Source organism: Manacus candei, unplaced genomic scaffold (assembly GCF_025592945.1).
Source record: "Manacus candei isolate 608988 ecotype Guabito, Panama unplaced genomic scaffold, ASM2559294v1 h1tg000139l, whole genome shotgun sequence".
In the NCBI taxonomy this organism is placed as follows: Eukaryota; Metazoa; Chordata; class Aves; order Passeriformes; family Pipridae; genus Manacus; species Manacus candei.
Window position 1 is genome coordinate 1,479,230 of NW_026138187.1, and position 18,248 is coordinate 1,497,477.

The following is an 18,248-nucleotide window of genomic DNA, read 5'->3' on the forward strand; positions in this document are numbered from 1 at the left end:
TCTGCTCCCAACGCCCTGGATTTCCTGCTCCCAGCTGGAGAAGGGGAGGGACTCCGGCCTTGTGGCCTAACAGAGAGGAGGAGGAGGAGGGGGAGGAGGATGGGCTCTGTAACTCAGCCCCAGCGCTTGCCAGGCTCCACGTTCTGCTTTGGGGCTCGCAGGAAGGACAGACACCATCATCCCCTCGGGATGTGAAGGAAGGAGCAGACTTTGGGCTGCCAAGTCAGGAAGGGGGGATTCAGGCTCTGGAGCAAATGAAGAGACAATTCCTCTTCACCATCGACTGTTCTGGGGAGGATTTTCCAGCATGAGGCAGCAAGGAGGTAAGGAAAGATTTCAGGATCATCAGCCCCAGCTGCTCCAGGGTCCAGCTGCTCCCTCGGGCAGGATCCTTCCTCTGCCAGAGGGGATGGAAGGCAGACAAGCAGAGGATGGGATTGGAAGAGCTTCCCGGGGGCTCAAAACTGGATCAGACAGACGTGACCCCCCGACTGGGGCACAAACCAAACTGCTAAAGCTGTAAAGGTGCTTCCCTTCAAAGCCCTTAAAGCTTAAGTCGTTACAGTAATTTGGTGGGAAAGAGAAAGAATATTAAACAGTTTCCAGGCAGGGATAATGTGTAATTTAACATCCCTTGTCAACAAAAGCTGGTGGATCTTCCCCCACCTTCCAAACTGAAGGCAGAGTGTGGGGTTTGCTCTGGCAGCAGCCAAGGGGTTCCAAGGCAGTTCCTGCCTTCAGGGGAACAGCTTTTGAACTGAAACAGCACCGCAGGAAGGTGTTAATGTGTCCTGAAACTCCCATTTCAGGGGAAAGGAAGGAGCATGAAGAGCCTGAGGAAGCTGGGAAGAGCCCAGGGGCCAGAGCAGCACATGGAGGGTGGGCTTGGGCAGTGGTGCTTCACTTCTTCCTGGTAAGCACAGAATAAATCCCACTGAACCCTCCGTGATCTGAGGTAGAGGGAAAGCCTCAAATCTCACTCAGAGGACAGGACAGGCTGATCCCACCCAGCTTCATCTTTCCCTATGGAATGGCAGCTGCAAACATCCCAGGGATGGACATGAGGGTCCCCAGCCCACAGCCCAGGGCCAAAGGCACCTTGCAAGGATAAAATGACTGTTCTCTACTCAAACACACCCCACTGGGGAGTCCTGTCCCTTCAGAAAGGGTGGGATCCCACCTTGGGCAGTGAGATGGAGCCAGGGGTTGACTGAGAGCAGCACACACACAGTTGGGACTCCCTTCTCCACTCAAAGGCACCAGTTCTCCATTCCACAGGATTTAACACCACACAATCTTCCCACCAGTGATGAATCAAGGAATCCTTAAAGCTGGAAAAGATCTTTAAGGTCGTCAAGCCCAACTGTAATGAAGGCACCACCCTCCAAGCTGGGAAAGCTTTCCCCAGTTCCACCCCATCCCAAGTAACTTGCTGCCAATCATTAACCCCCTGCTACCAGGGAGGTGAGAGGGAGTTAAAATTAAGGACACAACGTGTGTGTCCTTTGCTCCCACGGCAGCACAAGCCTGGGAAACTGCCCTGGATAACATCCATCCTGCTCCTCTCACCCCCTCATCCACTCCCAGGGATCTCCAGCAGTGCCAAGACCCATTTAATTGTTGCTTTAGTATTAAAAAGTAACTCATAGAGCAAAAATATCCTGGAAGAGTTGGGTTCTAGTGTGATTTTGTTTCTTTTTCTTAGAAAAGGCAGTTTGCAGAGGGGTTTTTGAGGGTCTGTTAAGATGAAACTGCAGCACGGCCACCATGAGCTCACCCTGCTGACAATCCCCAACACCAGCTCAAGTGTCCCAGTTTGTTCATCATCATAACAAATTACCCACACGAGAAAAGCAAAAGGAAAAGCTTTTCCCCCCTCCTGATCCCCTGTGGCTCCTCACCTCTGTCTGCTCCTGACTCAGGTCAATGTCCTCGTGATGGGGATGCTCAAGACCTTTGGGATTTTCTTTGTGGCTTTCCGAGAGGAGGTGGGGGGCTCCTCTGAGCAGGTCAGCTGGATTGGCTCCATCATGTCCTCCCTGCGCTTCCTAGGAGGTGAGTTGGCATTCCCCAGGACTGGGACAGTGCTTCAACCCCAGGCACATTTGCTTTAAGAGCACTGATGATGTTCTGCAGATCCAATTCCCTTCCCAGACTGCTCCAAGCTGGACATGGTTGGTACCCACACGTGACGTCACAGGAATGTGGTCAAAGATGGGGTTGTGTGTCATTTAGGTGGGATATTGGGAAGGAATCCTTCCCTGGAAGGTGGTGAGGATGGGATTCCCAGAGAAGCTGTGGCTGCCCCATCCCTGGAAGTGTCCAAGGCCAGGCTGGAGCAACCTGGGCTAGTGGAAGGTGTCCCTGCCCATGGCAGGGGGTGGAATAGGTTGAGCTTCAAGATCCCTTCCGATCCAAAAGATCCTAGGATTCCAGGATTCTGGAGCCCCTCTGCTCTGGAGCCAGGCTGGGAGAGCTGGGGGTGTTCTCCTGGAGAAGAGAAGGCTCCAGGGAGACCTTGGAGCTCCTTCCAGTGCCTAAAGGGGCTCCAGGAGAGCTGGAGGGGGACTTGGGACAAGGGAGGGAGGGACAGGACACAGGGAATGACTTCCCAGTGCCAGAGGGCAGGGATGGATGGGATATGGGGAAGGAATTGGCTGTGAGGGTGGGGAGGCCCTTTTATCACCTTCAGCCTGAGCTCTGTCCCTCTCTCCCTTGCAGCCCCGCTCGTGTCCATCGTGTGCCGGGGGCTGGGGGAACGTCCCACCTCCCTCCTCGGGGCCGGGCTGGTGGCCGGGGGGTGCCTGGTCAGCACCCAGGCCACCAGTGTCCCCTTCCTCTGCATCTCCATGGGACTCCTCCTGGGTGAGCAGCCTCTGACACACCTTCCCCTGGGCACCACCAAGGAATCGGCTCCTTTAACCTCAAACCTGGGGAAGGGTCTGCAGGGGAAGTGGAGGGCACATGGATTGTTCAGCTGGAGAAGAGGAGACAGGTCAGGGCTCCCGGGGGTCTGCAGCTCCCTCAGAGGGGCAGAACCATCTCTGCTCTGGGGGAGCAGGGACAGCAGCCAGGGAACGGCTGGAGCTGTGCCAGGGTAGGCTCAGGTTGGATCTCAGGCAAAGGTTCTTCCCCCAGAGGCTGGTTGGGCACTGCCCAGGCTCCCCAGGGCAGTGGGCACAGCCCCAAGGCTGCCAGAGCTCCAGGAGGGTTTGGACAACACTCTGAGGGACAGGGAGGGATGGTTGGGGTGTCTGTGCAGAGCCAGGAGTTGGACTGATGATCCCTGGGGGTCCCTTCAACTCAATTATTTTGTGATTCTGTAAACCTCGAGTGGCAAAGCATCCCCAGCTCCTTTCTATGAGATGCTGTGTGAACCCTCAAAACTCCATGCTCAGGAGAATAAAACAGAGTTTCAACACACTAGACCCAACTAACTCTGATTTTTTTCTGGCTCCAACAAATCCTGGCCTTTTAAAACCTCTCACTGAAAGGGCACAGCCTCCAACCCCCCAGACATTTAACACCACACACAAAACCTCCACTGACTCCAAGAGCAGAAATCCCACGTTCAGGGGAAACCCCCCCAGGAACGCTGCATCCCAGAGACTTGGCATGGCATGACTTCACATTCCAAGAGCTCATGGTACAGTTTGGGCACAGATGTGTTGTTTCTGACCCTCCCCAGGGCTGGGCTTTTCCTGCCTGTACCAGGCGGCCGCAGTGATGACGGCCAAGCGCTGCCGGGCACGGCTGGGCTTCTCCAACGCCCTGGCCCGCTCTGGGATGGGGCTCACCTTCCTCATGGCACCCTTCACCCAGCTCCTCCTCGACTTCTATGGCTGGCAAGGTGAGTGATCTCCTGCTTAGCCAAATTCATCAGCGCTGAGAGGGCGTCTGGGGAGAGCTGGGCACGGGAAGAGGCTCCTTTTAAAGATTAAAATTCAACAGCTCTGCCTCTTCCGGGATGGTTTGGGGACATCTTAATGATTAAACACCTAATCACGCATTAAAATCGGCGTCAAAACAGAGACCTGAGAAATCAAACCCAAAAATCCCTCCTTTTACTGCAGTTTCATGCCATCTTGAAGGTCCATCACAACTTCTAATGAGGGTAAACAAAACAAGCTCCCAGATCCCAGAGGCAGCTCTGGATTTGTTGTGTGCATCAGAGCAGAAAGGACTTCTAGGCAGAAAAACAGGAATAAAACTTCCTGTTTTGTTACCTCCTCCATAAGGAGGGGGCAAAATGCCTTCTCCTTATGGTAGACTTTCTCCATGTTCAATGCACGGCCTGTTATAAAAGCTTATTTTCTACTGTACCTCCTTCTCACTCCAAGAATAAAACACCTCCTGTCCTCCCTCAGGAACTCTCCTGATTTTTGGAGGCATCATGTTGAACCTGGTGCCTTCCAGCCTGTTGCTGAGACCCATCAGCACCCGACACTCCTCTGCCAAAACCCAAGGCTGTGAGTCACCAATGGCACAGAAGGACCCAGAAACTCCTGATGGAGGTTTAGATGGAACCACTGACAGGGAATTACACCCTCACAAGGCACAGGAGCTTCCCACCACAGAGAGACTCCTCATGTCCCACGGCAAAGATGTCTCTGATCCCACAAATCCACCTGCTTTGGGAAAGCTGGAGAAACCCACCCCAGGCAGATCCTCACCAGAAACAGCCACAGGGGCCAAGAGAAGCAACAAACCCCTTTCAGCAACCAAAAAAGAAACTCCTCAGCCTCTCCTGGACTTGTCCCCCCTGAAGGATCCTGTTTTCTTCATCTTCACGTGGTCTTTTTTGTTCAGCCACTTGGCCTATTTCGTGCCCTTCTTTCACCTGGTGGCAAGAGCCAAGACCCTGGGAATGAGCAGCATGGATGGCTCCTACCTCATCTCAGTGGCTGGTAGGCAAAGGAACCTTTTAAACCCATTTCAGAAGAGAAAACCAACCCAAATTTTGCCAAGAAATAGTCCCAGATATGTCCTAGAAGGAATGCTCCTGGTGGAGGTTGAGCTCACAGCCCTGATCCCTCTGTATGTTCAGAATCCCCTTCTGGACAGCACAAGTTGCTCTCACAGGGTGGGTGGTTCTCCCATCCCCACGTGGATGACTCCCCATCCTCCCTGCTCCCAACAAACCAAATTTTCCAGTAAAAAGGTGCTCTCTGTCCTCCTGGAGCCTCCTCACCACCATCCCTGCCTTGCTTAAACCCACAACCCACAGAAATCACTCAGAACCCAAAGAGCTCCAGTTTGACCCAGGAGAGAAAAATTCAATATTGTGGAAAAAATCCACCTCCACGGGGTGGTGGAAAAACCAACCTAAACTCCCCCAAAAACAACCCCATGCCTGATTATAAACTGGGATTAACACGCTGGGTTAAGAAAGCAGCTCCAATCTCAGTCATATTCAAATATTTTATTGTACAAAAATACATTTTCCTTCTACAGAGCTGTGGGATATTTAGCAGTGATGTGCTGTCAAGGGGTTTAGGAGAACCCAGAAATTCAGGGGGTATTTTGAACTAAGAGTAGGAGGGACACAGTGGTGCAAGACACGAGCTGACAGTGAGCTCTCCTCTGATCTTTGGTTCATAAAAATGTATTGAGAAATGTAAAAAAACAAGTATCAAAAGTTTGCTGAGCCTTTAAAGAAATGCTGGGCAATTGGCTTCTTTAGAAAAATTAAAATCTCGTGCACATATTTCTTAATATTCCGCTTTTTCTCCATCTCAGAAAAGGGATCAGACAGCAAGTTTATCTCCCCTGTTTTTACTGAAGGGCATTTCAGAGATTTCTGCTGAGTGCAGAGCCCTTGACTGAATTTTTACCGACTGGTAATAGCTGGGAAAAGGCAAAAAAAACCCAAATATCAATTTTACAACAGCCTAAAAACACCTTCCTGTAACTCTTTGGCGTTTCAGCCCTTTGTGGTCGTAGCAGGCAGGTGAAACTGGGACGTGACACCAGGAAAAAGAGGAAAAACTATCCCAATGAAGTGTTTTCTGAGGCTCTGGTGGCTCCTGTTCCCTCAGGCATCACGGAGATGCTGAGCCAGCTGCTCTCGGGCTGGGTGGCCGACCAGAACTGGACCAAGAAGTACCATTTCCACGTGACTTACCTGGTCCTGAGCGGGCTCACAAACCTCCTGGGGCCCCTGGCCACGACGTTCCCGCTGCTCCTCGCCTACACCGTGGCCTTCTCCGTGTCCTGTGGGGGGTTCATGGCTCTGGTGCTCCCGGTGCTGGTGAGTTGTGCTGACCTGCTCCCAACCCCAGAACTGTCTGGAACACACAGGGATCAGTCATGGGAGGATCTGGCTGGAGGGAATCCAGAGAGGCCACGGGGATGCTCCAAGGGCTGGAGAATCTTTGCTTTGGAGCCAGGCTGGGAGAGCTGGGAATGTTCCTCTGGAGAAGAGAAGGCTCCAGAGACACCTTGGAGCCTCTTCCAGGGCCTGAAGGGGCTCCAGGAGAGCTGGAGAGGGACTGGGGACAAGGGATGGAGGGACAGGACACAGGGAATGGCTTCCCAGTGCCAGAGGGCAGGGATGGATGGGATATGGGGAAGGAATTCTTTCCTGGGAGAGTGGTGAGGGGCTGGGATGGAATTCCCAGAGAAGCTGTGGCTGCTTCATCTCTGGAAGTGTCCATGGCCAAGCTGGATAAACTTGGAGCAGCCTGGGATGGTGGGAGGTGTCCCTGCCCACGGCACTGGATGGGCTTTAAGGGCCCTTCCAACCCAAACCATCCCAGGATTCCATGATCAGGATGAGGAGGCATAATTATAATTTGGCATTTCTTTCTAGGAAGGAATTTACAGTTTAAAACACCTTCCTCAAAGTCTTATTGTCTGGAAGCCAGAAAAGTATCTCACATCCCAGTAATTTCCATCCTGGCCTTAGGGAGGCGAAGGGATTCCAGGCTGGATCAGACCTAGGGGGGGCAAAGTCCTTCCAAAGCTGCAGCTGAAGAGGAAACTCCCCAGGAAAAACATCAGTTAATCTCTTGTGCTTTAAAAACAAATCAATACATCTCTTCTGTTCACATATTCCCATGAAATCCATCACTAATGATCCATTTTGGTTTACCAACAGGTGGATCTGGTGGGTGTGGAAAAGCTCCACAGCTACCTGGGGTTTGCTGCCTTCTTTGCAGGGATAGCAGCCATTGGAGGACCTCCTCTGGCAGGTAAATACTATATATAATATAATATAATATAATTAATATAATATAATATAGTATAATATAATTAATATAATATAATAGATTATAAAATAAAAATATAATATAAATATTAAATAGTACAAAATATAATACAAATATTATATAATATAAGTATAATATAAATATAATACAATATAATATAATATATTAGAATATACAATATGTATTATACATTCTATATTGTGCACTCTATATTATAAACATTAATATTCTGTACTCTTATACATCTCCAATATTAAATATGCCTATATTTTATATATTATTTATACTATATAGTACAATATTATATGTATTTTATATATATATATATATGCACACACCCCACACACATCCAGTGATAAAGAGTGCTGCTGGTTCACTCTCCCACATGGATCCATCCTGGTTTTCTGTTCAAACAGGGGGGGTAAAATCCTATTTCAGGAATGTCTTTCCACACAGGCAACGTTTTGCTGGGGAATTTGCAAAACCCAACCAGCAGCTTGGGAAATGTGCCCAGTTTAACCCCGACCACGGCAGGATAACGACCCCATTCCCGTGGATTTTCCCCCAACAGTGTTGGAGTTAACACTGAATTTGGACTGGAGAGGAGGGAAGGAGAGGAAGGTGAAGCAGGGATGGGCTCAGCAGCATTCCCATAAAACAGGGGCTCTGGAACATCAGGAAAAGCCTCAATAACCTCTCGTTTGGGGACAGACCCCAGAGCTCAGCCCTGAGAGCTGCTGGGCCCAAAGACAGGGAGGATGAAAAGCTTTTCCCCTTCTTCCTCTGCCAGGAAAACAAGGCACTGGGGAGGATCTGGCACATCTCAAGCTCTTAGAAGTGAGTCTCCCACCTCTGCTTGGGAACACGGGAATTGTTCTCCTCCAAACAGCTTGGCCAGGGCAGAGCTTTTCCTGTCCCTGGGATATTTTCCTCTCCCTGCATTTTCCAGCCCAGAAAAATTCCACAGTGGGGGCAGCAGGGGGGATTCTGCCCCTCTGCCCTGCTCAGGTGAGACCCCCCTGCAGAGCTGCCCCAGCCCTGGGAACAACAGCAGGAGGACGTGGAGCTACTGGAGAGAGTCCAGAGGAGGCCCCAGGGATGCTCCAGGGCTGGAGCCCCTCTGCTCTGGAGCCAGGCTGGGAGAGCTGGGGGGTTCTCCTGGAGGAGAGAAGGATCCAGGGAGAGCTGAGAGCCCCTGGTAGGGCCTAAAGGGGCTCCAGGAGAGCTGGAGAGGGACTGGGGACAAGGGATGGAGGGACAGGACACAGGGAATGGCTTCCCAGTGCCAGAGGGCAGGGATGGATGGGATATTGGGAAGGATATTGAGGTGCTGGAGCAGGTCCAGAGAAGAGCAACAAGGCTGGGGAAGGGACTGGAGCACAAGTGCTGTGAGGAGAGGCTGAGGGAGCTGGGGGGGCTCAGCCTGGAGAAGAGGAGGCTCAGGGGAGACCTCCTCACTCTCTGCAACTCCCTGACAGGAGGGGGGAGCCAGGGGGGGTCGGGCTCTTTTCCCAGGCAACCATCAGCAAGACAAGAGGGCTGGGTCATGAGCTGTGCCAGGGGAGGGGTAGGTTGGAGATCAGGAAGAATTTCTTTCCAGAGAGAATGGGAGAATTCCAATGCTCAGCCATTGGAATGGGCTGCCCAGGGAAGGGGTGGATTCTCCATCCCTGGAGGTGTTTAAGGACAGACTGGATGTGGCATCAGTGCCATGGGCTGGGAACCACGGCGGGGTTGGATCAAGGGTTGGACTGGATGATCTCAAAGGTCCCTTCCAACCCAGCTGATTCTGTGATTCTGTGAATCCTTCCCTGGGAGTGTGGTGAGGGATGGAACAGAATTCCCAGAGGATGCTCCATCCCTGCAAGTGTCCAAGGCCAGGCTGGATAAACTTGGATGGTGGGAGGTGTCCCTGCCCGTGGCACTGGAGGAGCTTTAAGGTCCTTTCCAACCAAACCATCATTTGTTGCCTCCTGCCCTCCAAGGCCTGCCAAGGCCCCTGGCTGGAAGCTGCCAAGGATTCTGGAAATCCCAGCTCAATGGGAAGTTTTAGCAGGGCCAGCACAGGCAAAAATTGATTTTTCTGATCAATATCTCCGGGCTGGTAAAACTCTGTCAGTGGATCCAACTTCGAGCAGCCCAAACATTTTCATTTATATTTATTTCATGGACAGGGAGCTCCCCCCTGGGGGAGGGATCTCTGCTGGCACGGGAGGAATTCCCAGCACAAAGCAATCCCTCTGAACTCCCTCCATGGGAAGAGCATGGAAGGAGCTGAATAACTTGGCTGCCTCTCATTGCAGTTTTATTTCCATGCCCTTGCAATGTATTTTCATTAACTGGAAGCCTTTTGCTCCCTGAAGTGCTGCATTTCCGGGTTGTGGAAAACAAGGTTTCCAGTAAAAAGCTTTTTTTCCAACTTTTTCGTGCTTTTTCCAGATTTTTAAGATATCTGGTTTAATGCTGGTGGGATAAAGAAAGGCCAAATAGAGCCAGGAAATAAAACTCTCACTGATCCACCCAGAGGGAAACAATTGAGAGTTCAAGATCCAGGTTATTTATTAATTCATTTGTTAATTTATTGTTCAGTTATTAATTTATCCAAATAAATTCTTCCATTTTCTCATGAAAACTGAATATAACCAGATGCTACTGATGAAGTGTCCAAACCCAGAGTTCAGGATTTGGGGTTTGGTGCTCTGACCTCCCTAAACCTCAAGAATTAGGATTTTATAAAATTCAAGTGCTTTTATGCAGCAAAACCTGATGGATAATGAGAACTGCAAAGGTTAAAATGGTCAAAAATATTAAAATAAGATTATATTATATATATATATAATTTCAAACATATAATATATAGTATTACATAATGTAACAATATACAATATTATATATTGTTATATTATAGCTACTGTAATATTTTAACAATAATTAAATCTGTCATATACTCTATAAATTATATAATTTATAAGAATATTTATAAAAAACCAAAATATTTGTAAATATTTATAAAACACAAAAATATAAATTCATTTTATCACTTTTTATAAAATTATAAGATTTCATTAAGATTTATTAAAATATTTATAACAGTATTATAAAATATATAAAATATCAGATGTAAAATAAGTGTATTTAAAATTAATAATATTTAAAATATCAGATGTAAAATAAGTGTATTTAAAATTAATAATATTTAAAATACTAGATGTAAAATAAGTGCATTTAAAATTAATAATATTTCAAATATTATTATATTGCACATTAGAAAGCCCAATGCAAGGAAAGGTGACTTACCTGCAAATCTGTTCAGTGAAAAGCCCAGAGGGAAAAGTCTGGAATCTCCTTTGGAGCTCCCCATCCACCAGCACCACTGGTAAAACCCCTCAAATCAAATCAAATCAGAAAAACATTATTTTGGCTTGTTTTGTTTCCACAAACAGCACAGATCATTAATTCAAAGTGCAAAAGAACTGAATATAACATAATCCAAATTACAGAATACATATATCACCTGAATTTCAGGATATATTCTGCCTCCAACCCCAATTTCAGGACACAAACTGCAGCCCCAGGAAGGCTGAGTGCTGGGAGGGGGGAGGATGGGCCCCCTCAAAAGCTGGGCTGGCACTTTTATTGACATTTTACCTTCACCTTCCCACGGAATTTTCCAACTTAGGGCATCAGGAGTAATTTTAACCACCTGAGCCCAGCAGGAGCAGTGCCAGGAGTGTTTCATCTGGAGTGCTTTGGTGCCTGGGATTTACCAGCACTCCTTCCAAAACTGCTGCTCTGCTGGTGTTTGGACACCAGGAGCTTCTAATTCGGTTTTTGGCAGCAGGAAGGATTATTTTTGAATATAAATATACAGAATACAGAAAATATGTCAAATATATATAATATATAAAATATATAAAACATACCTAATACATATTTTTAATATAACTATATAGGATGTATAAAAGTATATATCTTAATATTAACATATACAATATATAAATATATATATAAAAATATATAATATATAAAATATATAAAATATTAAATATATAAAATGTATATTGAATGTGTAAAATATACATAATATGTATTTTTAATATAAGTATATAGAATATACTTATATAAGTATATATTAAATATTACTATTTAAATTAATATTATTAATAATATAATATTAACATTAAATTATAAGTATATATTAAATATATAAATATATTATATATATTTATATTATATACTTATATAAAATATACAGATACATGGGAAAATATATAAATATATATTCTATATACAAAATATAGAGAATATATATAATATAGAATATAGATATACATAATATAGACTATCTGAAGTATATAATATGTTGAATATATAAATATAGAATATATATTTTAATATAAATATATAGAATATATAAAATTTATGGATACATGAAAATACACATATAAAAAATATATATAAAATATAGAGAATATGTAGAATATATAAAACATATTTACTATATGAAATATATAGTATATAAAATATATATATTTCTTATACAAATTGGGGCACAGACCCTGGAGGTGCTTTACAGGTGTGATGTGGTGGGAGGTGAAGCTGTGCTGCCACTGAGGAGGCAATGCTGGAAAATCCCATTGCTCCTCAATCCCATTGGTCCCAAAAAATCCCCTTCAACCCACAGGAAAATCAAAAAATACTCTGAAGGACATATTAAAAATAAGGGTAATTCATCCTTAATTTAAGGAAGGATAAATTACCAATAATTCCAATAAATCTGAGCTCAGCTGGAGCTCTGTCCTGAACATCTCCCAGAGGGTTGGGTCAGCATCCCTTCTCCTCTCCACATCCCAGAGACTTGAGGCAGGAAAAGCAGATCCCACCTTGGAGAATAAACCCCTCGGGGTCAGGGGAATGTCACCGAGTCCAGCAACACAGGAGCCCCTTCTCCAACAGCTCCAGCTTCTCCTGCGCTGTGGCTCCCACGAAATTCCTGAAAGAAACCCAGAGAAGCTCCCCTGAGAAAGGAATGAGCCAGGAGGAACTGAAAGGGGGGAAGAGCAGCTTCTGCTGCCTTTACAAACCCTTCTGCAGCCGGGAAATCACTGAGCAGCTCCACCACTGAGCCCCACATTTCACACTCAGCCCCATTTCTTCCCTTGCCTGCTCATCAAAGTTCCCACAGGCCAAGCCCAGGATCTCAGGGATGCTTCAGGTTCCTTCCTGGGTTTCAGAATCCCAGATTTAGGCCAGACCTGCTGTTTGTGGAAATCCTGGAAGCTCATGGATGTCCCCAAAGGAATGTCACTTCACCAGAAGCAGATCTGGCTCAGCTGCTCCCCCACCTCCCATGCCAGCCTTGGGAGTGTGTCAGGATTTGACCACGTGCAGCAGCATCTCCCATCACTCCGGATATTCTAGATTCCACCAGAGGAATTATCCCCCTTTCCAGTGATTGCCCACCTTTGCCAGAACTAGACACAACACTTGGAGGTCACTTTAAAAGGTGACCCTCGCAGATTCCTGAGGCTTTATGGAATTCAGCTTTTCCTTTTAAGTCCTCACAAAGCTGCTTTTAAGGAAGTCCACTCCCAGCTCCTGGCCTGGGGTCTCTCATTTAGACAGGTTGAATTAAATTGGGGCTGAAGAAAACTGAATTAAATTGGGGCACCAGAAAAAAGGCTGGAGAAACGAGGGGTTTGCAGCCCAGATGTTGGAAACACCAACACGTGCAAGTCATCCTGTCATTCCATTGGGATCTTCCACCTGCTCAGGCACCCTGCTTTTGGCCCACTTAAACAGGGGAAAAAAATAAATCAGGGCTTAAATTCAATCAAATTAAACCCAATGCCCACAACAAGGATCAAAGCTGGCCCTGGGAAGGAAGACACATTTAGTGCTGACTGGAAATGCTGCCCAGGAAGAGCTTAAATAACTGAGGAATCCTGAAACGAGAACACACAACCTTTGCCTCCCCCCCACCTCCCCAACATGACTTTTTCCAGTGAGGGAAATGCCAGAGCTTTAACCCCAGCCTTGTCTCCTCAGGTTGGCTCTACGACTACACCCAGACCTACGCGTGCTCCTTCCTCCTGGCCGGGGCCTGTGCCCTGCTCTCGCCCCTGTCCTTCTGCCTCGAGCCCTGGGCACAGAGATGGAAACTCAAACGGGCCCGTCTGAGCCCCAGCCCCAGGGCTGGCTGAGGGGGAAAGGCTGGAGCTGTATGACACAGGCAAAGCCATGGCCAGCACTGCCCAGCTGTCCTGGGAATCCCAACACAGCAACAGTGGAGACGGGAATTGCAGAGGAGAGGGTCAGTCTGAATATCTGGATATTGCTCCTGATTGGATTCTGGGGTTATATCTGGATATTTCTCCCAATTACCTTCACTTTGGGTATCTGGATACTTCTCCTGATTAGATTTATTTTTGGTATCTGGATATTGCCCCTGATTAGATTCAGTTTTGATATCTGGATATTGCCCCTGATTAGATTCAGTTTTGATATCTGGATATTGCTCCTGATTAGATTCAGTTTTGATATCTGGATATTGCTCCTGATTAGCTTATGGTTTTGTATCTGGATATTTCTCCTGATTAGATTCAGTCTGGATATCTATCTGGATATTGCTCCTGATTAGATAATGGGTTTTTATCTGGGTATTTCTCCTGATTAGATTTATTTTGGATATCTGGATATTGCTCCTGATTAGATTCAGTCTGGATATCTGGATATTGCTCCTGACTAGATTCAGTCTGGATATCTGGATATTGCTCCTGATTAGATTATGGTTTTTTATCTGGTTATTTCTCCTGATTAGATTTATTTTGGATATCTGGATATTGCTCCTGATTAGATTTATTTTGGATATCTGGATATTGCTCCTGATTAGATTATGGTTTTTTATCTGGATATTTCCCCTGACTAGATTCAGTCTGGATATCTGGATATTGCTCCTGATTAGATTCAGTTTGATACCTGGATATTTCTCCTGATTAGATTCTGTTTGGATACCTGGATATTTCTCCTGACTAGATGCAGTCTGGATATCTGGATACTGCTCCTGATTAGATTCTGTTTGGATATCTGGATACTGCTCCTGATTAGATTCTGTTTGGATATCTGGGTGTTTCTCCTGATTAGATTCTGTTTGGATACCTGGCTATTTCTCCTCATTAAAGCCACCTGAGAGATTCTCACGTGAAGTGTCATTTGATGGGAACAACAAGCCCCTTGGACCTGCTTTTGCTCCTGAGCTGTGCTTTTCCAGAGCCTGGATTTCATCCCGGTGTGCCCATCCAGACAGTTCCAAACCTGAGCCATCCCTTGGCTTCCTGAGCATTCCCAGGAGCAAAGCTGAGTCACCTCTTGGGATGGGGTGGCCAAGGAGCTCCCAAGTGCCAAAGCACAGAGAGATCTCAGCTCGTTCTGCTCAGACCCAACCCATGAGCCCTGGGGAGGGATCCAAGGACAGGGAGACGAGGCTGATACTTCCAGGAGGATCCAGACAACAGCTGCTCCACAGAGCCCTCTTCTCCTGCAGGAAGGACATGGCAGTTCCATCTCCCAGCATCTGTTATTTCCCAAGGCATGGATGACCTGGAGGCAAAACCAGCCCAATTAAACCAGAACCAAAACACAGCAAAGCCAGAGACCAAACCCCACCTCAGCCTCCCCTGCCCTTCCCTGCCTTCCCAACCACCCAGAGATTCCCTGGATTCCATGTGCACACAAAGGCAGCTCCAATGCTGAGCCTGTATTTAACCAGCATCCCATAAATTTAATTTTGAAGGTCAAGACACAACACAGCTGCTATGACTTTCTTTCTAGTAGTGAAGTTGCAATTTTTTGCATTATTATTGTTTGAAATTATTCTGTCAGCCTGGAATATCATAGGATTCATTCCAGCCATTGGCATTATCCTTCTTTTTTCCTCTCTCTCTTTTTTTTTTATTATTAAATTGCAAAGAGATTTAATTATCCTTTTTCCCCTCACTCTTTTTTTTCTTCATCCCTTTTTTTTAATATTAAAGCATCAAGACAGTTGTTTCCCCAATAGAAACACTCCTTTAAACTGTCAAATGGGTCATTTCAAGCCCAAAATTAAGTGGTCTATATTTAATAAAAAGCTATGGAATATTATAAAAGCATAAAGGAATTATTGTCATAGGTAAAAAAAGCTCCTCCATAGATGATGGACCAAATTCAGCAGTTACACAACTACACAGTGGCAGAGAAACTGTGCTGAAACCAGGAAAAATTAAAGGGAATGGGGAATATGCTACAAAATGGTTTGTTTTGTAGCTTCTCCCAGGAATCCACAGGGAGGAAGTGCTCTGGGAATGGTCCTTTTACACTGTAACCCCCATCCTTTTACACCTCAAACCACAGCATCAAACACTCTGCATCCAGATGGAGCAGTTAATGTCTGTGTCCAGGACAGGATCTCCAGGGGGACATTTCCCAAGCCACCAGGGTTTAAGGAGAAGATTATTATTTAAGAAGAGTTTAAGGCACTGGGGTTTAGGAAGGGGAGCTGATGCTGTGTAGTTTGGCTCAGCCAATCCTGCACTAATTCAGTCAAGCCCTCCTGCAGCAGAGATGATGATTTTAGTGAAAAAACTGAATTTCCACCTCTTGAAACATTGGAGATCCTCACTCTCCTGCTGAGCAAACCAAACATCCCCAGCAGCTCTGGTCTGCTGCTGTAACAGGGGCTATGAGGGACATTTGGCTTCAGGTTTTCCAATCCCAAACCTTTAAAACCCTCTTGTTCTGCACCTCCCTGAGCTCAGCAGAGCTTTGAGTTATTAACAGTGTGAGGCCAAAGCAATGTGGGGACAAAGAGCCAACCCACCACATCCTTGCCCCCCTGGCTCTCACTCCACGTGACTCCCCAGGCTCTGCTCAATCCCTGGGAATAAAACCTCTCTGCTCAACACCTTCATCCTTTCAACACAATCCCTGTCAGACTTTCAGCTCTGCCACCACAGAACTACTCACAGTGTCCACCTCTCCCATCCTGTGTGCTCCAACACATGGGCTGCCTCCAAACCTCCAGCTTTTCCAGGAGAGCCCTCCCTGTCCTCTCCATCAGACCAATTCCTTACCCTTAGTTAGCAAAATGGACCTCCCAAGTGCTTGTTCCCTCAGGGAAGCTCAGGAGATCCCATTCCCACAGCATCCAACCTCCCAGACGGGCACCACCAGCCTTTCTTTGCCCCCAAAATCCCTGTGCACGGGCACAGTGCCTTTCTCCAGCCACAATTACCTCTCATCTATCCAAAAAAATGTGGAGGAAACCAGTGTCCATAATGAGAAAACAACAGTGCCCTGGGAGTCCTTCCATCTGGATGGGAGGTGGGAAAAGAGTCTTCAAACCTTTGTCTTTCAGCTGATCAAGCTCAGGGTAACATCAGGTGGTCAAACACACTTCTCTGCTCACACCTTTGCCTGGGAAGGGAAGCACAGAGCAGATGTTTTAGTTTCCTTTGCAGCTCTAGAAATCAAAGGCATTTATTTACTTGCAAAACAGAACCTGTGCATTAGAGAAACAAACAGTGGAGGGTGGGAAGACCTGCCCAGAGGGAGATTTCTCCATCCCAGTGAAATCATCTTGCAAATGACTTCCTAAAGCTGGTTTTGCATAGGTGAGAGCTGGGACAAATGCAAGAGCAGGGGTTGCTGGGGCACAAATGAAGTTAAAAGGTGTGATCTCTGAGGCTGAGTGGAAAAGTCCTTTTGTCCCCACTCCCTTCACAGAATCACAGGATCATTAAGGTTGGAAAAGACCTCCAAGGTCATCAAGTCCAACCTGTGACCAAACACCCCCTTCTCAACCACACCAGAGCACTGAGTGCCCCATCCTTAAACACCTGCAGGGCTGTGATTCCACCACCAACCTGGGAAGCTCATTCCAGTGCTTAACAACCCGCCCCAGGAAGAAATTATTCCTGAAAATCCTTCCCTTACTCAAGGGAAACTCTTCCCTTTCTCAACTGCAGAACACAGGGTAGAAGAAAATGAGCAGCAATGGCTAAAAATGATCTTCAGCACAAATAAAATGCTGGTTAAATGTGGTGCCCTCCCAGCCATCCCTCCTGGTCCTGGGAAGGTGCTGGACCAGGAGCAGAGGGGATTGGATTCCCTCCTGCTTCCAACCCATGTGGACCTCACAAGCAGCATCTCCACACTTCATATGGCAAAGAAATCACCAATAACCTCCTGGATCTTTCCAAGAAAATAATTTAACTTGGAATAAACCAAAAACCCTGTAACAGCACTCGAGTCTGGAGTCCCTCAGTGGAACGTTTTCCTGCCCCAAACTCATCTTCTGCCCAGGGGGTAACACACCATGGCTGGATCCTGATGGGAAATCCCATTTGGAAGCATTTTAACCAAGATTCACTGATTTAAAAAATCTTCTCAAATTCACAGTGCAAAGAAACAAAACACTAAAGGTGCCTCCAAAAGACCCTGTGACCTCCAGAGCTTGAGTAACCAAAGGGTTTTCCAAGGAGCCCAAGGAAACAGCCAGCCCCCAATTTTCACTGTATTCCAACAAAAACCTGGCACAACACCTGAGTTCCTTTGGAAAAAAAAACCAACAAAACTTCATTTAGATAATTAGTTCTCTCAGTACCAACAGACAGGGGACTGGTTCCCTGAATCCTGATTAATTTTAACACCACAGGATTAAGAAAGCAAGGAAAAAACATGGAATTGGCTTCTCCAACAAGACACTGCAGCACACACTGCTGCAGTCAAGGAGCAGTTAATGCTGGGTTTGTGCCATCCAAACAGCTCCCAACCTCCCTGGAGGTTTCAGGAGGAGGAAATGCTTTTCCATTGTTAGTCAGTGACTCCCAGGTGTAATCCTGGAGGAGGAGCCTGGGCACCCTCTGGATCTGATCCCAGCCTGTGCCAGGCTTTGGCAGGACTGGTTTATGGTGTGGGCACCTGCTGGGTCCTAAACTTTCTTCAAGTGGTTTTACACATGCCAGGATTAAAAGCTGCTAAGACTCAGCTCGGGCCTAT

The 18,248-nt window shown here is 46.7% G+C and overlaps 1 protein-coding gene and 1 long non-coding RNA gene across 4 annotated transcripts in view; one reads left to right on the forward strand and one right to left on the reverse strand.

Moving 5' to 3' along the window:
- On the forward strand, positions 1-14,405 carry SLC16A4 (solute carrier family 16 member 4). Of its 3 annotated transcripts, XR_007900554.1 has the most exons (10): positions 2-323; positions 810-913; positions 1,923-2,055; positions 2,722-2,865; positions 3,689-3,850; positions 4,368-4,907; positions 6,039-6,250; positions 7,100-7,193; positions 13,260-13,781; positions 13,966-14,405. XR_007900554.1 is itself a non-coding variant. In XM_051771679.1 (9 exons), the coding sequence occupies exons 1-9, from the start codon at positions 308-310 to the stop codon at positions 13,412-13,414; spliced, it is 1,560 nt and encodes a 519-aa protein (XP_051627639.1). In that variant the 5' UTR covers positions 2-307; the 3' UTR covers positions 13,415-14,405. The 3 variants fall into 3 exon arrangements, 2 of the variants coding, with proteins under 2 accessions (XP_051627640.1, XP_051627639.1); XM_051771679.1 differs by having other exon boundaries at positions 13,260-14,405; XM_051771680.1 differs by lacking the exon at positions 2,722-2,865 and having other exon boundaries at positions 1-323; positions 13,260-14,405.
- LOC127462789 (uncharacterized) overlaps positions 13,936-18,248 on the reverse strand; it is a 17,974-nt gene continuing 13,661 nt past the window's right edge. The window contains exons 3-4 of the long non-coding RNA XR_007900555.1: positions 16,483-16,664; positions 13,936-14,810 (exon numbers count right to left, since the gene is read on the reverse strand). This is a non-coding gene — a long non-coding RNA (uncharacterized LOC127462789). The remainder of the gene's footprint in view (positions 14,811-16,482; positions 16,665-18,248) is intronic.

Coding starts and splice junctions, on each gene's coding strand:
- SLC16A4 (XM_051771679.1), top strand. Junction 2,056..2,721: donor CTCCCTGCGCTTCCTAGGAG/GTGAGTTGGCAT, acceptor TCTCCCTTGCAG/CCCCGCTCGTGTCCATCGTG. Junction 3,851..4,367: donor CGACTTCTATGGCTGGCAAG/GTGAGTGATCTC, acceptor GTCCTCCCTCAG/GAACTCTCCTGATTTTTGGA.